This window comes from Gasterosteus aculeatus, chromosome 4 (genome assembly GCF_964276395.1).
Source record: "Gasterosteus aculeatus chromosome 4, fGasAcu3.hap1.1, whole genome shotgun sequence".
Lineage (NCBI taxonomy): Eukaryota > Metazoa > Chordata > Actinopteri > Perciformes > Gasterosteidae > Gasterosteus > Gasterosteus aculeatus.
The window spans coordinates 15,898,440-15,916,057 of NC_135691.1; the positions used below are offsets into that span (position 1 = coordinate 15,898,440).

A 17,618-nucleotide genomic window follows, 5' to 3' on the forward strand; every position below is an offset into this window, starting at 1 on the left:
CGGCGCGCACGCGTTCTTCCCCCTCGGCCCTGCCAGCGGCCTACTGGATCTGTCAACTTGGGGAAAATTTCCATTTTGCAGCTAACTCTGCAGCCTTTTGATGGGTACGTCTTGCCGACTTTTATCTCTCGGTGCGTCTGCAAACTAATTAATATTTTTTTCTCACTCGCTCTCACTCTCTCTCTCGCTCTGTCTCTTGCCCCTTCAGGCAAATATTTGTTTCCTCAGAAGTGAGCGTGGGCAAACCTTCCTTACAGCTCCATATGCTGCCAGCTGCCAATCAAGTAAGCTGGGACCCTGAAACTAATCGCAACCCCCTCCTCTCTCCTCTTTCTCCTCTTCCTCTCCTTCCACATAAATGAAAGAAGTTTAAGAGGGTGTGTGTGTGTGTGAGTAGGGGGATGTTAAAGGAAAATAAAGACATACAGGAGAGAATGAGGAAAGCAATGGTTGACGCACGAGCCGAAAGCGTCTCCTCTGTTCCGTCTGTCCGCACTCCTCGCCTGTCTCCCTGCCAAGCTCTTTGTTTTTATTTCACCTCAAATGGATTGTACTGTATCTGCACAGGATTGTGTTTGTTTGCCAGTCAGCTGCAAGCAGCACGCAGTGCATCTAAACAGGGATCTGCGAGTGTGTGTGTGTCTTCACCAGGTGTTTGTATGCGTGTGCCTCAAACACACAGACTTGACAACAACAGCTTTGCATTCCTCCACTAGTCCTCTTTTCTATTCCTCTAGATCGGCAGCAGGTGAATGAATACGAAGTAAGAAACCGGCAGCCTATGTATCGATCGCGCTGCTGTATATACTGGAGGCCGATTTGCCACAGCCGCTGACCTCTGACCCCCAAAAAGCAAATGCACAGACAAATGGGTTCTGTGCTGGCCTGGGACATTTTTCTTTTGGGGGAAGGGGTGTTCACTTCCTGTACTCTGACCCTGAGTGAGCTGACACAGGGCTGGTTTTACATAACGTCACTGTGAGCGTAACACAGCAGTTCCGAAATCTCTTTTCTGGGAACCCACTTTGATGTGGCTTATCTGTAAACTGTGAGAAGAGTCACTTTCCTCACCATTTTGAGCGTCACTTCCCCATCACCTCATATCATCTTCAACAGGAGAACCAGTTGTTTCGAAGAGATATACATTTCATGCACGTGTTTTAAACATACATAAACAGACCAAATAAATGCATTTAAGGGGAGTTAACCGGCTCCATCATTCTATGCAAATCTTCTCGGCAGCTAACGGTGCCGACAACATTAACAATGCAAACCAGGGCGTAGGTGCTGACAGTGTTTACCAGAGAACGGGTGCTACGCATCTGTCGCTTTTGACAGCCTATTGTCTGTAACCTCTGTGTGAGGGAGAGCGTGAACTGCAGCCTGTATCTCTGCAATGACTGTGAACACTACAAACGTGGGGCTGAAACATCCGACTTTATTAGATACTGTCCACATAGAGGTACGAGGGACATCGTCTATAACATCTGATCGAACCGTCGTCTCCGGAGCTACGAGGTCGCTCGACGTTGTTTTTAAGTTATGTCTACTGCCCCAACTCCTGTTCATTTAGTTAATTAATAAACGTGTTGTTGTATCAAACCTAGTAGAACCTGCATGTTGTTATATATGTTGCTATCATCAGATGTGTGTGTAAGTGATCCTGTCTTTGTGAGGTTAATTGAAGGCAGGAGCTCTGACTGTCTGAGACATAATCTGTCTGCATGAAGAGTGTGTACGTGTGACATGTAATCTTTGTGCGTGTGTGTGTGGGTGTTATGGGGGGCAGGGGAGTTAGAAGGGACGGCTGTCTCTAATAAGAGCACACTAGTTATTTATTCAAAAACCCCAAAAGAAACACAGAGAAACTCGTCTTTATTCCCCCACCTGCCACAACTACCCCCAATACAGATTAGGAGTGTGTGTGTGTGTGTGTGTGTGTGTGTGTGTGTGTGTGTGTGTGTGTGTGTGTGTGTGTGTTTGTGTGTGTGTGTGTGTGTGTGTGTGTGGCGGAGAGGGGAGGGGGGGGGGGGGCGTTCCTGGGGATTTGGAGTGAGTACAAAAGACATTAAAAAAAGCAAGAGGCATGCCATAAGGCTCGCTATTCTCTCATATCAGCTCTTATTATCAGTCATTTTTTTGACAGGAGAAAAAACCTTTATCTGAGAGAAGCTGTGTCCGTCTGGCCGTCTCAAACACACACACACACACACGCACACACACACACACACACACACACACACACACACACACGCGCGCACACACACACACACACACACACACACACACACACACACGCCATGCTTGGGGCTCACACAGACACACAGAGCAGGTAATAGGCTCACCAGTAGTGAGGGGTTAGAGAAAGAAAGGAAAGAGCTCTCACCAAGTGTACCCCCCCCCCCCCCCCCCCCCCCCTTTGACTGGATTAGAGTCCGCCAGTTTTCAGCCCAGGTGCTCCGGAGGACACGGAGGGCGGGGGGGCGGGGGGGGGGCGGGGGTTCACCTCGGGTTAATTTGCCCCGCCTAGTGCGAGACCACATCCTGCTGCTCGCCGTCTGACACTTCGCATACACGGGACCTTTAGCAAATACTAGAAATTAGCAGCGAATAATGGTGGCATGCCTGGAAATACAGATCCGCACATTACTCGTCCACGCGTGCGTGCGACACGCACTCATTACCCCTAATCAACAAGACGTATGCTCTTTGGGTTCTTCGGGTCTGTTGGGGTTAATTTGCAAGCCATTTATTACTTTATTATGGTGTCATGTCTTTATTCATGTGACGCTCACTATGCCGTATGCATAATATTATAACGTCCGTAATTGCTGACACTTCAAGTGCAAGATTATTCCTTCCTTAAATGAAGTGATAGTGTGTTTCCATTGTTGTGGATGACAGGGGAGGAGACATAAGAGTTAATTAACTGTGATTAGTCAGTGAACAAGCCGGGGTTCTAGCTCAATACTCGGCTCAGTGATCGCTTCCTTTCCTTTCCTTTCCGCCACGTTCCTTTCCTTGTTACACTCACTGCTCCCTCACATGGTTTAGCGTCTGTCCCTGCATGCATTGGAGACGTCTTTCTTCTGAAGAGGAGAGCTGCAGAGCCCTCTGCTGGCTGTTTGTAGGTATTCAAGTGGACCAACCAGCTGAATGTCTGACAAAAGCACACTTTGTATTTATCATATATTTGGGGGTTTGTTGGCTTGACTCAGCAAACTGAGAAAAAGGCGTGTGTCTTGGAACCGGGTGGGGCCTTGACCCGGGACCTTTGTACCTGACTGGTATCAGGGGCCATGGGCGCACTATGAGACAATGGGCCCCTGCAAGCGGACCTGCAGGGAGCAACATACACAAGACATGTTTTCAGATTATTGATGTCGTGTTTTGGGTCTCTTTGTTGTGGTTTTATGTCTCTTTGTAGTAATCTTGTGTCTACTTGCTGGTATTTGTGTTTATTTGTAGTTAGAGTGAGTCTCATTTTGTCTGTTTGCATCTCTCTGTAGTCATTTTGTGTCTCTTTATCTTGTGGTTCATGTCTTCTTTTGCTCACTTTGTTTTTCTTGGTGGCTGTGTTGTGTCTTTCTGATGTTCGATGTTCCCGTCTCCATTGAAGAAGCGGCCTCGTTGACCTTGGCGAAGGGAGGCATCGAGGAGAGTCGTGCAGGCGGTGGATGGGATGGACCCAAACTAGGCTTGTGAGTTAGCGGGAATGTCAGTGACAAGTACACATCTGGCTTCTCATTTACCAGCGAACGTTGACTGATGTGTAGCTGCTGTCAAGTAGTTTTATTTTGAGCACTTTCAAAATAAAGACAAAAAGGATTCAACACCTGCAGTGCCTGCCTCCAGTGCTTTCAGTGTTGATAATTAAACAGCAACTCCTTTCAGTGCTTCTATTCCAACACTTTTATATCCTCAAAGAGGTTCAACCTTGACTGCACTTTTTTTTCTGAAAAATGATCCTAATCCTTTATACTTTTTGACCAGATTGATGACAATCACACAAACTTGTTTTTTCTTTTCGCTGTATGTAGCCATTGAGTGTGCAGAGGTTTTGAGACTCTTTTGAGCACAATTAAAAGCAGTGATGGGATCTGATCCATAAACAATGTTCTGTTTAAAGAAATCCAGATGTTACTGTCAACAGATGGGGAAAAAAATCATGTGTTATACTTTATTCCTTTAAATGAAGGTTGTTCGGTTTGGAAGACGTTTTGCTGTTGATATTTTAAATGTCATTTAAATAAACCACAAACCACTTTTCATTTCCCTCCTACTGTTTTTAGATATAGTAAAAAAAAATCCCTCTCCCTTTTAAATTCAACCTCAGGTTCTTCAGATTGAGATTCATGTTTCTGTAAATGTCTTGTAATGGCTTTTTTTTTAGGCTTCTTCCGAAAATGGGGTTAAAACTCAAGTATCAGTTGCGCATTTTAAAAGATGAGTTCGCTGCGCATCGGGCCTAACAACCCCCGAACAGAGGCTGTACGTTATTGGACAATAAAGTACAGCCTCTGGTACCTTATGTCTTTATTAAAACTGCTCTAAATCAAGGGTGTTCTATATATTATATATCTGTGATCAGGCATGATCATTACAGAGGTAAAGCAAACAATCATGTAATAGACTACAATGTACCAAAATGGTGCCCTCTGACACAGATCCCTTTAGTATTTTGGGGGCGCTATGTTACAGCATTGCAGTGTGAGGCCATCTCAAAACAGGTTGGATACATTTCACTGAGGCCTTTAAAGCACACATGCCCCATTTTGTCCGTGTTAATGGATTATCATCTCCGTTTTTTGTGAACATGTACACAAGAAAAGGACAGAAGAAAAGGACGGTACGAGGCAGAGCGAGGGTCATAGTCTCAATGAGGGAGTGAAATGGGATTGGGGCGAAGGAGGCAGGTGGCCGGCCCCCGTTGTACACCAACCAAAACACACAAACAGCTGTTCACTTCTCAAAGCCCCCTTGTGCCCCCCTTCAAGCACCGATTATCTCTCTGTAACACCCCCCACAATGTGTGCGGCCCTCTGCCCCTCCATCCCCATCGAAACACACCGTTTCTTCAGCCCGTCCAGCCATTCCTCCCTTCCACCTCACTGAGCGGCAGCCTACTTTGATTATGTGCCAACATCAGGACAGGGGGACAGGGGACCCAGCTGGTTCACTCACTCTCACCTTGCGCTTTGTGGACTTTCTAGCATTAACCCCCCCCCCAAAACAACAAACAAGCTAAATCTGTTGAATGGCATGTTGGCACGTTTTAAATTGGTCTTCAATGCAACACGCAAACTTATTATGATAATATTATTCAAAGGCAATTTGAGATTCTTACAGAAATAAAGCAAAACCAGATTAAACATCAGTCTTGTGACTACATGCTGCTTGATTGTGTCCCGCCAGTATTTACATGCCACAGGTGTGCTGCTGTGTCCCATGTGCTGCACATTAAAACAAAGGTCAGTCCTCTCTTGCTCTACAAGCCAGATGGCTCAGTTGGCGGCACGCAGCGCTCGCCCCACCAGCATGAAGAGCATCCCGGAGATGAGCTCCAGAGGCACGCCGGCAGCCGCCACCACGAACGACAGGCCGTAGAGCACGGAGACCTGCGCGTGAGGACACTCCTTTGCCCGCTCCTGCAGGACGTAGCGCTCCACGTCCACGGCCTCCATCCACAGCACGTAGAGCAGCAGCGTGACCAGGAACGAGCAGGCTGGGGGGGACATGAGGAGCATCAGGGTTTAATGCCTGCTGCCGAGTAACACCACCGGAATGCAGCTCCAACTCGTCCGCGCAGTTGCCACGGCAGCAGTGTTTTAAAACCCGCCGCTGTTACAGCGACAGTGGCATCTGCTGCGTTTGGCGCGTGACGGGCACGAACAGCTGACAGCGGCCACATGTGTTTTTGTCCGTGCGCTTGACAATTGCACCCCCTCCTCTCCGAGATCCCATTTCACACTGCAAATGAATACCACTGTTATGCGCACCAACACGTGTAGGCAGACTACGTTTTACCTGCAGCGATGAGGAAAGCCCCGCCCAGCGTGTAGAGTTTGTGGCTGGCGAAGGGGACGCCGCAGACCAGGAGGAAGCTTCCAGTCAGAGCTGCCACCAGGCCGAGGATTATCAGCACGGTCCAGAAACCCCGAAACACTGCGAGCAACACCCACAGGCCGCCATCAGAGTCACAGTACTGTGCATTGGGCTCCCCATCTTATTATAACGGGCATTTATCTTCTTTGAATCTATGAATAAACAAACTTCAAACAGCCAAAAGTAAACTATGGAAGTACGTTTGTTTGTGACAAATGTACTATAAATAAATGCAAGTTTGTAAAATACCTATGGAGGTGGCCTAACACCTCCTGAGTAGCTCCAAGTCTGTCGCCAAAACCGAGGGATGAAACCATTTTTTCTAAAAGACGTGATCTTGTTTAATGTTCTTTTTGAGAGTGGCATAAAATGTAATTGTAAGTTAATCCAAAACTTGTAATCAGCTTGATTGAGATGTTATTACTGGGGAGTCCATAGCATCTCTTTCATACTCATCCAGGTCATTAAGTGAGCCCTCGTCTGCCTCATATACGGAGGCATGGACGACGTCACTTTCCTTTAGTTTGTGACCGGAGTGTAGAGACGTGAGAGAGTGCGTCACCTGCTGTAGCGTCATAACTTGGATCAGGCACCTGTCCCATTGCAACAGGGAGTGGGAAGAGATAACCGTGGATGCACACCTTGGATTCTGGCTGGTTTGCTATGCAAAGAAAAAGGAAAATGCAAAGAGAAAAACATTTTAGGTCTGACAAGAAAGCAAAAAAAGTGAAAAGCCCCCCAAAACACTACGAAACGATACAAAATGCAAAGCATTCTTTGTTTTCTCCATATCTACTGTCCAAAGTATCCAAATTGTACACACTTTCCTTTCAGGCTGTCTTTAGCGTGACAGGGGGACCACCCTGCTGAGTGTGAGGCATGTGCAACGGGAATGGACAGACGCCAACAAAAACCCTTTGCCGTATACATACTGAAGAGAGTGGCCAGCGTGGCGTGCACTGTAGGCTCCACCTGAAACCCACATCGCCACAAGAAGCCCTCGTGGTGCAGAGTGAGAGATGGAGGAGAAGCTTCCACTGACTGGGAGAGAAAGAGAGAGAGAGAGAAGGCATCAAACGTGGATCTGATTACCCTCTGCTCGTCCGTGAGGTTTTTATAAGGGAACACGCATGAGCGACGCTCTCCATTTGCTTGTCAGAAACATGATTGATGGCGCGGCCTAAACACGCAGCAACTTTAATCATCCTCTTATATTGGAAATAACAGTCTGTGGTGCCGTGGCGTTGGGGAGGAGGTCACCAGGGGATTGGCTTTTGATAAATATAACCCTCGCCTTGCCGTTTGTGAACTTTCTCACAATTTGGCATGAAAGAATAAACTGGGAAATTAAAGGGCCACTCTACCTACACACGAGGACCAGTGTCATACCACCACTGCCTGTGGAAACAGCTGTATGGGGGCTCTTGGGGAGCATTGTCAACCGGGACATAATAAATAACTTAGATGATGTCATCAAAAAAAAGCTGTACTTATGTTGGTGCTAATTATGTTGGTGCTAAGTGGTATCATGGGAAAGCACTTAATTAATAAATACCTTTAACCCAGTGAATGTTAGCATGCTAATGTACCTAATGCTTGAAATAGATGGGTGTTTACCACACATAGATAAAAGAATGCTATTGGAAGCATCTGTTGCTCTACCAGTCCTCCAAATAAAATTAAAAAAAGACTTCTTTTGGTGACTCTGTAAATACCCCATCATGGCATTGCGTGCACATCGCGTTGTACACAGCATCTGGACAGATTCCGCATTGGTCCGACTAGTGTGACTATTATTATTTGCATTTCTTTAGTTGGACGTCACTGAGCGTTCTGACAGCAGTCAGCTCTGCATGCCTTTGTGTTAGTGAATACACAGTATCCGCACACCGGCATCCGTCCTACCTCAGTCCCATCTTCAATCGGCTTTGTTTGTGTCGGCACCGTATACGGTCCACAGTTGTCACTGGCCACCAGCCAGTAGTCCGTACCGAAGGCGAGGAAGAAGCACAGAGTTCCTACAAGCGCAAGTAACCCTGCAGCCAAGGTCGCAGCTCCCACCCTCATAACTGCAGCCTGAAACCGCCTTCAGCCTTCCAGTCTGCTTCAGGTCACTTACTGCTGCTCACTGGCGTCCGCTCTGACCTGCCACCGACCGAGGGAAGCGCTGGGGCTCCCCGGGCCACTCCCTGGCATCCTGGGAGTGGTGGGGAAAAGAAGCTCCGGTGACGGAGGAGGTCAGGCGGTGGGGAGAGGAGTTATTTTAGGAAGGAGTAAGCCTGTCCTCGTCAAATTACCGGTGGGTGTGCTGTGCATTGACGAGGGAAACATGGTGAGGCGGGATTGGTATGTGTGTGTGCTCGTAATGTGGACAGCGAGTATCACTATTTATGACTGTGAGGTATTTGGTGACGTGGGTGTCACACTTTGAGCGCCACATTGAAAACGAATTAGGCCGAAGATGCAAAACGACCCTCCAGAGGTGGAACAGGGAGATGACAAACACTCAAAATTGTGAAACCAGAGGGTGAATTCTCTTTAGACATTTAAAAGCTTTCATTTAATTAAAAAGATATCCGTGAAATTGCAGAAACAGCCCGGTTTTGAAAACCGCAGTGGCTGAATGTGCATGAGGCACTTTCATAATGACTGAATTCACTGGTTTGCATTTCTGCTCCTTCTCGCTCCGTCTCGCCGTCTGTCTTCACTGCTGCTTCTCGCACTCCAGAACAAAGGCCAGTTTTTTCTTTGCCGTTCTGGGGTCGGCGATCTGGGGTGAAGCTGCTGGGGCCGACGAGTCCAGGAGGAGGCGCCTCGGGCTCACGGAGCCCACTGCCGAGAGGAGAGAGGCTGCAGTGAGCTCAAAGAATTGTCCCCGCGTGGTTGGCAGGGTCAAAGGTCAGGAGTTGGAGAGAAACAAGAGAATGGCACTGGAAGCTTGAGTGGAGGTACAAAACTGTATGTGTTTTTTTGTAGATTTATGTCTTTGTCTTACCTGTGTGAGACCTGCTGAGTCCTGATCTCACTCTGCGGGAGTCGTGGAACTCTCCGTCCTCCCCCTGTCACAGTGGAAGTACATCCTAATTGTTAATTCAAGTCATTTAAAGTACATTTAATTCAATAAAGTTAACTTCTTTATCATTTCGGACAATTTTCTATTGCTGACACTTATTTCTCAATTTTGTCTGGAATAAATATCACCCTCTTATGAAGTAATCAGCAAGAGCACTGAAATAAAATGACAACTGACGATTTCAAATATTTTTATGTGACATTTTTGAGGATAAAACAATATATGTGTTTCAAGTACTTGAGACAAAAATGTTTTAATGTTTCGTTGACATTTTTGAGGAAAACAGACCTACCTGTGTATTAATTGTGCTTCTCTCTTCCAGGCTCTGGTGCCTGTGAAGCGGCTTCCTTGAGCCGGCGTCCTGGTGCAAAGTGTGTCTGCTGTAAGCTGCTGTCTGCTGGAGTCACAACTCACGCATGAACCCAAACAACAGGTGAAGAGTACGCAGTGCACGCTCAGCGGTCCCTTTTATCAGAACACTAATGCTGGGAATTTACCTTGTTGCTGAAGTTTTGTAGGTTTGTGGAGAGAATACACCTGATGCTGTCCATCTCCTGCGGTAGGAGGGGACGGCCGTGGGAGCGAGTGACCACTCTAAAAAGGGAGGCATCCCTTTGGCCAAAAGCTGATATATATATTCCGTTTTCAATGGTATTTCCAAATGTGTATATTCTATAAGGATTTTAATTAGAACAAGCAACCATAATACTAATACAATTTCTTTTTGAATTGAGAATTTTAGGACCCTTTGGGCTCCTTCAGTGCAGTGCAGGTGATGCCTGAGCCCTAGTACAAAGGGAAAACGTGTGTTCTCACGGTGGTGGGACGTCCTCGTCTCCCCTCTGCTCCTGTCTCTCCAGCTCCTGGTAAACTCTGAGGATGCTGGAGCAAGCCTGGTGGTCCTCACGGATCAGGATACGCCGAAGATACTTCACGTTGAATTGATCAAACCTCACAGACACGCACACAAAATAAAGAGCGTTCATTGCTGCCGCCTAGTGGTCATTTAAGGCCTTATTTTTGAGGGAATGCTAAAATTCCAGGTGCACACACACACACACACACACAAAGTGAGTGAAAACGGACCTGTCTTTCCAGTAGTGCTGCCCCCAGTAGCCGACCACATCCTCTATTCCTGCCAGCAGGTGATCAATGAGCTAAGAGAGACACATGACGTCCACAAACATCATTAGAAAGCAGTTTCAGCGTAGAAAGTGATTCATCCGTTTCATTTTCACAGATGAAAGGGGAGAAGCAGAAGAGCTCTGTGTTCAAACACAAAGAGGCTTTTGACAACTAAACCCCGTCACCGGAGCATCGTTGCGCACAGGAATATTATCCCTTTTCAATTAGATACTGTGCAAGTATCCAAGTGAAACAAGAACAGTATTTGAAGAAGATACATTTGAAGGTACAAAACAGAAGCTCAACACCAAATGAATATTTCTTTTAGAAGATAATTTGCTTTGCTCATTTGTTGTGTGACAGCATGTTTAAAACATTAAAAAAAACTTCAACAGTGAAGAATCTAAAGCCAAATAGTGCCCATTTTTAAATGACAACACTGTTGGTTAGTTAAAATCTTTTTGTACCAAAGTAATGTCATGCAAATAAAGAATCCATTCAATCTTTAAAATACGTTAATTTGTGTAATAATGTGTTACCTGAATGAATATTTAGATGTGTGTTGCATACACGGTGCTGTATTTCTCACGGGGCAGAATGCAGGCTGCCATTTCTCACCCTGCTGTGGATCTCCTCGCTCACAGAAGGCAAAGCTCCCTTCTCCTTCTTCACATCGAGCAGCTCTACTAGAGGCTTAATAGTCATCCCCTGGAAACCAGACGATAATCTACTCAGCAAACAAAAAACAAACCTTTATCTTTGTCTTATTAAAATTCACGAGGGACGTTTTTCTCCCCACCTGCACAAAGACAGTGAAGAGGATGACCACGATGGTGGTGGTGATGAAGAGTCTTTTCTTTGGGAAGTCGTCGATCAGGAAGACGAGGGAAAAGCAGATGGCCCCTCTCAGGCCTCCGTAGGCGATGATGAACTGGTCTCGGAAGGTCACGGTGTTCCTCCGCAGCTTGTTCACCACGGCGGTCAGCAGGAGAACACCTTCAGGGGAAATGACTCCTGTTGATTCCTCCACCTTGATAACTTATATTCAAACTCCTGGTCGTAAGCATCATTGGCACTAAAGTGGAGGAACGTGTCCTATCTGTACCTGTGGCCCTCCAGACGAGGCAGAGCAGCAGCGTGGAGCAGACGAAGGGCCAGCTCCACATGTGCACGTCCTGTATCGTGGACACGCCCAGGAAGATGAAGATGAGGGTTTCACTCACGCTGCTCCACATCTTCAGGAAGTACTGGATGCTGGTGTTGCTGCGCTCCGACACGTTGGCCTCCACGTACTGCTTCATCGTCACAGCGCAAGTAACAATGCTGCACAGAAGAGGCCCAAAAAATACCAGACGGAATTAAGATTTCACCAAGCTAAACGTTTACAAAAAATGAGGTTCTCAAGTGCAAGCTGGCGCCCGACGACACTTACGCCATAATGCCGGAGAGGTGAAGCATCTCTGAGGTCAGGTAGGACAAGTAGGAGTAAAGGAACACAAAGAGCGGGGCAATGACCTGTGCGCCGGAGGTGAACCTTGAGGTGAGGGCCGCTATCAGGCCGAAGAAGAGGCCCACAAACAGACCCCCCATGCCTACCACCAACACTCTGCAGCCTCCCAGCAACACATCCAGCCCCGACACTGACGGCATGCGGAGGAAAGACTCAAACAGCTTGTAGAGCACCTGGGAGGAGAGAGAGAAGTGCATCATGGCCAGAAAAGGGCATTCCCTTGTTTATCTTTCCGAGACCACCTCCCGCCTCTCACCACAGTGACGGCGTCGTTGAGCAGCGACTCTCCGAACACCAAGATGTGGAGCTGTTCGTTCACGTGCATCTCTTGGAAGACGGAGAGCACGGCCACGGGGTCGACGGCAGCGATCAGAGAGCCGAAGAGCAGGCAGTGGAGCAGGGAGATGTCTCCCAGGGAGCCGGGGGCCAGCAGGCACAGGCCGTACAGAGACAGGCCGATGCCCAACACGTTCCACAGGGTTCCCACCACCGCGTACCTGGAGACGGGTGCACAATCAGCAGCGCCGCGGGAAAAAAGGCAGAGAAACAACGAGGATCAGGGAGGTGAAGAGCGAACCAGACGATCCGCTCTGTTGGTTGCGACTACACAAACGGCCAGTCCACCTTCGGTTGTAAAGTGGTGATACAGAGCGATGCTTCTCTTAGTAAATAAAGCAGGGGCACCAGACACTGCAGAGATCACAATAACCGGCCAACGAGTTGTAGATGGAGTTTACAGTAGTGAGGCTGATGTGACGCCAGTGATTGTCATCCTGAAAAAGGAAAACTGTAAAAAAAAGAGTTATTGATTTATTTTTACGTTAAAATGCTCTTCATTTGATCTTTATTTATCCCCCATTGAGATTAAAAAATTCTCCTTAGAACTAGGCTGTTGCTTTTTGTTCCTTTAAGGAACAATGAGGGGCTCCTCATTTAAAGCTTTAAAATCAAATATGTGTGTCGGGGCGTTCGGGCTGTCAGACTTTATCAGTTATGTTGGTTTAATATTGTTGTATTGTGTGTGTGTGTGTGTGTGTGTGTGTGTGTGTGTGTGTGTGTGTGTGTGTGTGTGTGTGTGTGTGTGTGTGTGTGTGTGTGTGTGTGTGCCAAATACCAAATTCAACTTGATGTGGACAGTGAAGTATCTTTTAAAAAAATAAAACAAATCTGTTTAGTGTTTTGATCCAGAAGTGACACTATGACCACCAAGTTACAACCAAAGTCTTCATTATTAGTCCTCGGGAATATCTTACTCTACTTTAAATTATATTTTTCTTTGCTCGAGTCATGAGTGCTTTAATATTTAGATGGGAAATATGTCGGCCCGGTTTCTGAAACACAAATAATACGTGAAAAAGTGTCGTCTACACATTGTGGAAACAGATCCACTACACCGAGAGGGAACCAACCAGAGGATGGTGCCGAGGTTCTCAAAGAACAGCCTCCCTGGCAGGAAGTAGCCTGCGTCCAGGACTATGGGCGGGAGCAGAAAGAGGAAGAAAGCATTGGCGCTAAGAGTTGGGGGTGCGGAGTGGCGGACGCCGTAGATCACCCCTCCGACCAAGAGCCCCACCATGATGAGGAGACAGCTCTCTGGCACCACTGCTGGGAGTCGACCTGACCAGTGGAAACCTGGAGGTCAGAAGAAAAAACACGTCACGCTAGTTGGATCCAACCATAACCACTCACAGTCACTCTGACAGAAGGTTCCACCAAAAGCTGCTTCACATCACATTAAATGCCCGCAGCGGGGAGGTAATGAGATGCTTGAATGAATTATTGTGCACTTGTATAAAGACCATTTCATAAGGTTGACCTGAATACTTCGAGGCTTCGACGGTTGCATGGTAATCTACATCCAAAGCTAGATCGAAAACAAAATTTTTGTCTTTCTACTTTTTTTAAATTATCCTGGAAATACCAACTCATTGAGGGACATTCCAGGGCACCAGGGGCGAAGGGCGCAGCGGGAGCACACGGACGGCACCCCGACCATCTTTCACCGTAGGCGGAGTAAATGCACCTCACCCATCCTTTGAGAAGTGTAATGATATTTTTCTTTGCTTACGAAACTTTGGCAGGACAATTTAAATCGTGGCAACCGGGCTCCAGTAATGAAAACACCTTAAATGCGTACTACAACCGTGCATCATTTGCAGATATACAGCAGCCAAACAGACAGTAAATGAAATCCTATAAGCAAGAAAGCTTATCTGAGAGCAGGACAGGTGAAATAGAGGTTTAAGTGCTTGGGTTCATTACTTTATAATTCAAACTGTGTGGCACAACCAACATTAAAAACTATTGTATTTTTGTACAAGATGCCATCCATTCATCCATCGTCAAACCGCTTATCCTGCATACAGGGTCGCGGGGGGGCTGGAGTCCATCCCAGCCAACTTCGGGCGAGAGACGGGGTACACCCTCCCCAGAGCATGTCTTTGGACTGTGGGAGGAAGCCGGAGAACCCGGAGAGAACCCACGCAGACACGGGGAGAACATGCAGACTCCACCCAGAAAGGCCACTGGACGGAGTCGAACCCAGGACCTTCTTGCTGTGAGGCAACAGTGCTAACCACCTCACCACCGTGACGCCCTTACAAGATGCCTTCTCACATAAAACTGTGAAGCAGCTTCAGTTAAGATTAAATCCCTCAAACAACATCTAACCTCATGTTATAGCGCCTCATCCGGCTTCTGATAAATGAGCAGTAGGGCTGAACTGACGCTCACCCAGCTTGGCCAGTGAGGCCAGCATGATCCACAGCACGATCTCAAAGGGAGCCTGCACGTGGTGATAGTCCACGCTGAACACCCTGAGAGCCATGGGCAGATCCACGGACAGGCTGCCACCGCTGTTGTTGAAGCCCCGCACGGGGGGCAGGCTGCGGGGCGGCCGCGGTATCGCCGGGGCCGAACACGAGGCCCGAAACAGGCAGGCAGAGAGCAGCAGAGAGAGAGTCCACAGGGCGGTCATCCTGCTGCCATGCTGGGACAAAAAGAGAGAGAGGGACACAGGGAGAGAATGGGAAAGGGGGTTATGGAGGTTGGGGGGGAGAACAACACAGACAGAAGCGTACACACACAAAACAAAAAGCTATACAACTCATGGAGCCACTAATATGCACAGGAATCCCTGAGCTGGCAATGGTATCCAACCAGCAGAACAGGCCTCATCAAACACACACACACACGCGCGCGCACACACACACACACACGCCCTGTGTTCTCCCTGGAGCCTAGTTTTAGATGTGTAAAAACCCCACAAAGGAAAGAAACCCCAGAGAGCAACAGGGAGACCCCTGTTACGGGCCCCTGGCCGGCACACAGAGAACGCGTCAGTTTCACGGTGCTAACCATTGAGAGATGTTTAATTCACTGACATGAAACAATGTCGTCGATGATTGCTGTGAATAACATTAACGAACGCTAACATGATGTTCAGCACATTAATGAAATCCCCTGTAAGTAACACACACACTTACTGACTGACTTGCCTTAGAAAGCGTCTTCCCCTCTTCCTCCTCCTTTTCTTGGGCTTCTTTACTGTGAGGAGGCGGAAAGGCTGCTTCTATAGCATTTGTCTTCCTTGTGTTTCAGTGCCGCTTACATCTCTGTACTTCAGTTCAGTCCAGAGGTTCAGCAGCCTTGAGTCATTGGAAGGCAACAACAGATGTCGCTGGGTAAGTGAGCCACTTCATGATGGACTCGTGTGGAAGCTGCAGCTGCGTTTTTCTTCCTCCTAACTAGAAGATAGAGGCATCAACAAGTCTCTCTTGTCATAAAACTACTGAACACCAAACTGCAGCATGATTTGTAATATAACAATAATAACGTAAAAAACTTATTGTAAGGTCTTGATTATCTGGTTTCTGTTCAGGATGGAGGTTTGATGCAGATATACTGTATGTATCCGGTCTCAACAGCTCTGATCGGTGCCCCTTTCAATGGTCCTCATTCACTAATCTGCGATTCCGAATGTTCCTACTTTGCTAACAGAATAATAAAAATAAGCAATTATACAATTCGCGCCTTGAAAATTATCGTGGGATTCATGGCATGTATCATATGTGTACGGCCTGTTTAGTTGGTGTCCTTTCATGGCTTTTAATGAAACATAATCAATCACAATCAGAATGATAATGATTTAAAAGCCTCAAGGAGGAAATATTGCAAGATTGCAAGAAAAGCATAAAAATATTTATACCAAACATAATCTTAACAGCGTCAAATGTTCATTCACGGTTGAAAAAGATTTTAAAAACATTTCAGGACTTAAATGCTGTTTTAGAATAATGTTGTATAATTTACCACAAAGCGAGAGTTTGTAATCCTTGCGATTCCTCCACTATGACAAGTGGTCTGATGTGAAATAAAGTTCTATACATCATGTGCTTATTGTTATGGCGTCAATAGACGAAAATACTTTTTCTATACCATCTTCTTCACTGAATCTCCTCACCAAGCAAAAACATGCACTTAAAAACGGGTTGCCTGTGTTTTATTCTGCTTTGCTGTCTTTCTGCCATAGTACAAAAGCCTGCTATATCCTAACAAATTGACAAAAAACATATTTGCCATATGTTAAATGATTTTTATCTGTAATGTTAGGTAAAATTACAGCAAACACACAATACACAATACAGACATTGGACATCAAAGAAGAAGGAAGCTTGAGAATTCAATGTAATGTTTGAGTGGGCAGTGAAACACAAAAATAAACCCTCAGTAACTCACCTGTGAGGATCCATGCACACTGGACCAATAGATATGAAAAGGTTGGTTAAAATAATCTGAAACCAGAATAACCGAACACAGAATTAGGTTTAAAGTACAAACAAAAGGATCAGAACATTGCACTTTAATGGGAACTTCTAATCTATTCTAACACTTACTTGATTGGTTTTAGTGAATATAGGATCAATGTTGCATCGCATTGTTGATCCAGGAAACGTCAACTTCCCCGTTAAACAAAGACCAATACATTATTTAGGACTATTATTGATGACAAACTGGAATTGCAGTTTAAACATGAACTACTCAGTAAATCTAGGCAATATTAGGAAGGTAAAGCGTGATGCCTGTGCTAAGTCATGGAGCTAGTAGGGTAAGCATATTGCTAATAGTCGCAATGATGTCCTCAACTCATGGAGAAGTTGTATGTGATAAAACTGTCTCTGCGGTGGGAGTGAAGCAAGTAAGTTGATTTTTACCCATCGCAATCAATTCTTCAACCCTGAATCAATAAGATTGTTTCCTGTCAAGTGAATGGAGATCGTTCTAAAGATTTCCCAATGGGTTACACTACATTTTGTGGTCCAACATCTCTCTTCAAAAATACTGGCTGAGAAATAGCTTGCTAATGCTAAACTTAGCTAACCGATTTGTGTGATGTGCATCAAATTGAGACATTGGACCTGGGAGATGATTCCACTTCTCCATAGGAATCATACAGACACACCAGGGGAAGTGAGGTACGGCATCAATATTGAATTTATATCATCAAGTTAGTTTGGAGTCGGTCATTTAAAGTTAAATTTGACTAGGTTTGTTGACTATAAATTGTTTTTATATAAACCGTGTTAGAAGTTGTTTTTAATCTCTATATTGTGACAATGCAACGTACCTTGAGGTTGATCTATCATGGACTGCAGGGATGCCATCATTGATCATGTATCCACAGGGTAATAAAGTACTTTTACTATTGCTTTCTTCACAAAATGACCTGGGAAACTGTGAAGGTTATAACGTGGAAAAGAAACTACTTCAAGTCTTAGAAATAATCATTATTTCAAATTGGTAAAT

At 46.1% G+C, this 17,618-nt stretch overlaps 2 protein-coding genes and 2 long non-coding RNA genes across 6 annotated transcripts; 1 reads left to right on the forward strand and 3 right to left on the reverse strand.

Annotated features, from left to right (window-relative positions):
- Nucleotides 1-4,154: 4,154 nt before the first annotated feature.
- On the reverse strand, nt 4,155-8,575 carry LOC120817220 (transmembrane protein 182). Its single transcript, XM_040173178.2, has 5 exons — nt 8,011-8,575; nt 7,038-7,146; nt 6,668-6,766; nt 6,028-6,165; nt 4,155-5,725 (listed from the first exon to the last, which is right to left on the reverse strand). Exons 1-5 carry the CDS (start codon nt 8,170-8,172, stop codon nt 5,505-5,507), a joined length of 729 nt encoding a protein of 242 aa, XP_040029112.2. The 5' UTR covers nt 8,173-8,575; the 3' UTR covers nt 4,155-5,504.
- Nucleotides 8,576-8,637: 62 nt separating this feature from the next.
- Nucleotides 8,638-15,431, reverse strand: LOC120817218 (sodium/hydrogen exchanger 2). Of its 3 annotated transcripts, XM_078101504.1 has the most exons (14): nt 15,299-15,431; nt 14,547-14,802; nt 13,223-13,445; nt 12,070-12,310; nt 11,736-11,986; nt 11,409-11,626; nt 11,103-11,299; nt 10,922-11,011; nt 10,265-10,335; nt 9,995-10,129; nt 9,676-9,772; nt 9,471-9,575; nt 9,101-9,164; nt 8,638-8,937 (listed from the first exon to the last, which is right to left on the reverse strand). In XM_078101504.1, exons 2-14 carry the CDS (start codon nt 14,788-14,790, stop codon nt 8,810-8,812), a joined length of 2,064 nt encoding a protein of 687 aa, XP_077957630.1. In that variant the 5' UTR covers nt 14,791-14,802; nt 15,299-15,431; the 3' UTR covers nt 8,638-8,809. The 3 variants fall into 3 exon arrangements, with proteins under 3 accessions (XP_077957630.1, XP_077957631.1, XP_077957629.1); XM_078101505.1 differs by lacking the exon at nt 15,299-15,431 and having other exon boundaries at nt 9,471-9,572; nt 14,547-14,921; XM_078101503.1 differs by lacking the exon at nt 15,299-15,431 and having other exon boundaries at nt 14,547-14,921.
- On the forward strand, nt 8,887-9,806 carry LOC144406232 (uncharacterized). Its single transcript, XR_013467436.1, has 3 exons — nt 8,887-9,053; nt 9,501-9,611; nt 9,689-9,806. It is a non-coding gene; the product is annotated as an uncharacterized LOC144406232 (long non-coding RNA).
- Nucleotides 15,432-15,471: 40 nt separating the features above from the next.
- Nucleotides 15,472-17,577, reverse strand: LOC144406231 (uncharacterized). Its single transcript, XR_013467435.1, has 3 exons — nt 17,440-17,577; nt 16,551-16,606; nt 15,472-15,559 (listed from the first exon to the last, which is right to left on the reverse strand). It is a non-coding gene; the product is annotated as an uncharacterized LOC144406231 (long non-coding RNA).
- Between the last annotated feature and the right edge of the window lie 41 nt (nt 17,578-17,618).

Excerpts from the sequence above, each read along its gene's own strand:
- LOC120817218 (XM_078101504.1), bottom strand. The coding sequence starts at position 14,790 with ATGACCGCCCTGTGGACTCTCTCTCTGCTGCTCTCTGCCTGCCTGTTT. Across the intron at positions 12,311-13,222 it reads AACCTCGGCACCATCCTCTG|GTACGCGGTGGTGGGAACCC; the intron begins GTTGGTTCCCTC and ends ACCCGTCTCCAG. Across the intron at positions 8,938-9,100 it reads ACTCAGCAGGTCTCACACAG|TGGGCTCCGTGAGCCCGAGG; the intron begins GTAAGACAAAGA and ends TCCTCTCGGCAG.
- LOC120817220 (XM_040173178.2), bottom strand. The coding sequence starts at position 8,172 with ATGAGGGTGGGAGCTGCGACCTTGGCTGCAGGGTTACTTGCGCTTGTA. Across the intron at positions 7,147-8,010 it reads CGATTGAAGATGGGACTGAG|TCAGTGGAAGCTTCTCCTCC; the intron begins GTAGGACGGATG and ends TTTCTCTCCCAG. Across the intron at positions 6,767-7,037 it reads CACGCTGGCCACTCTCTTCA|CAAACCAGCCAGAATCCAAG; the intron begins GTATGTATACGG and ends TTCTTTGCATAG.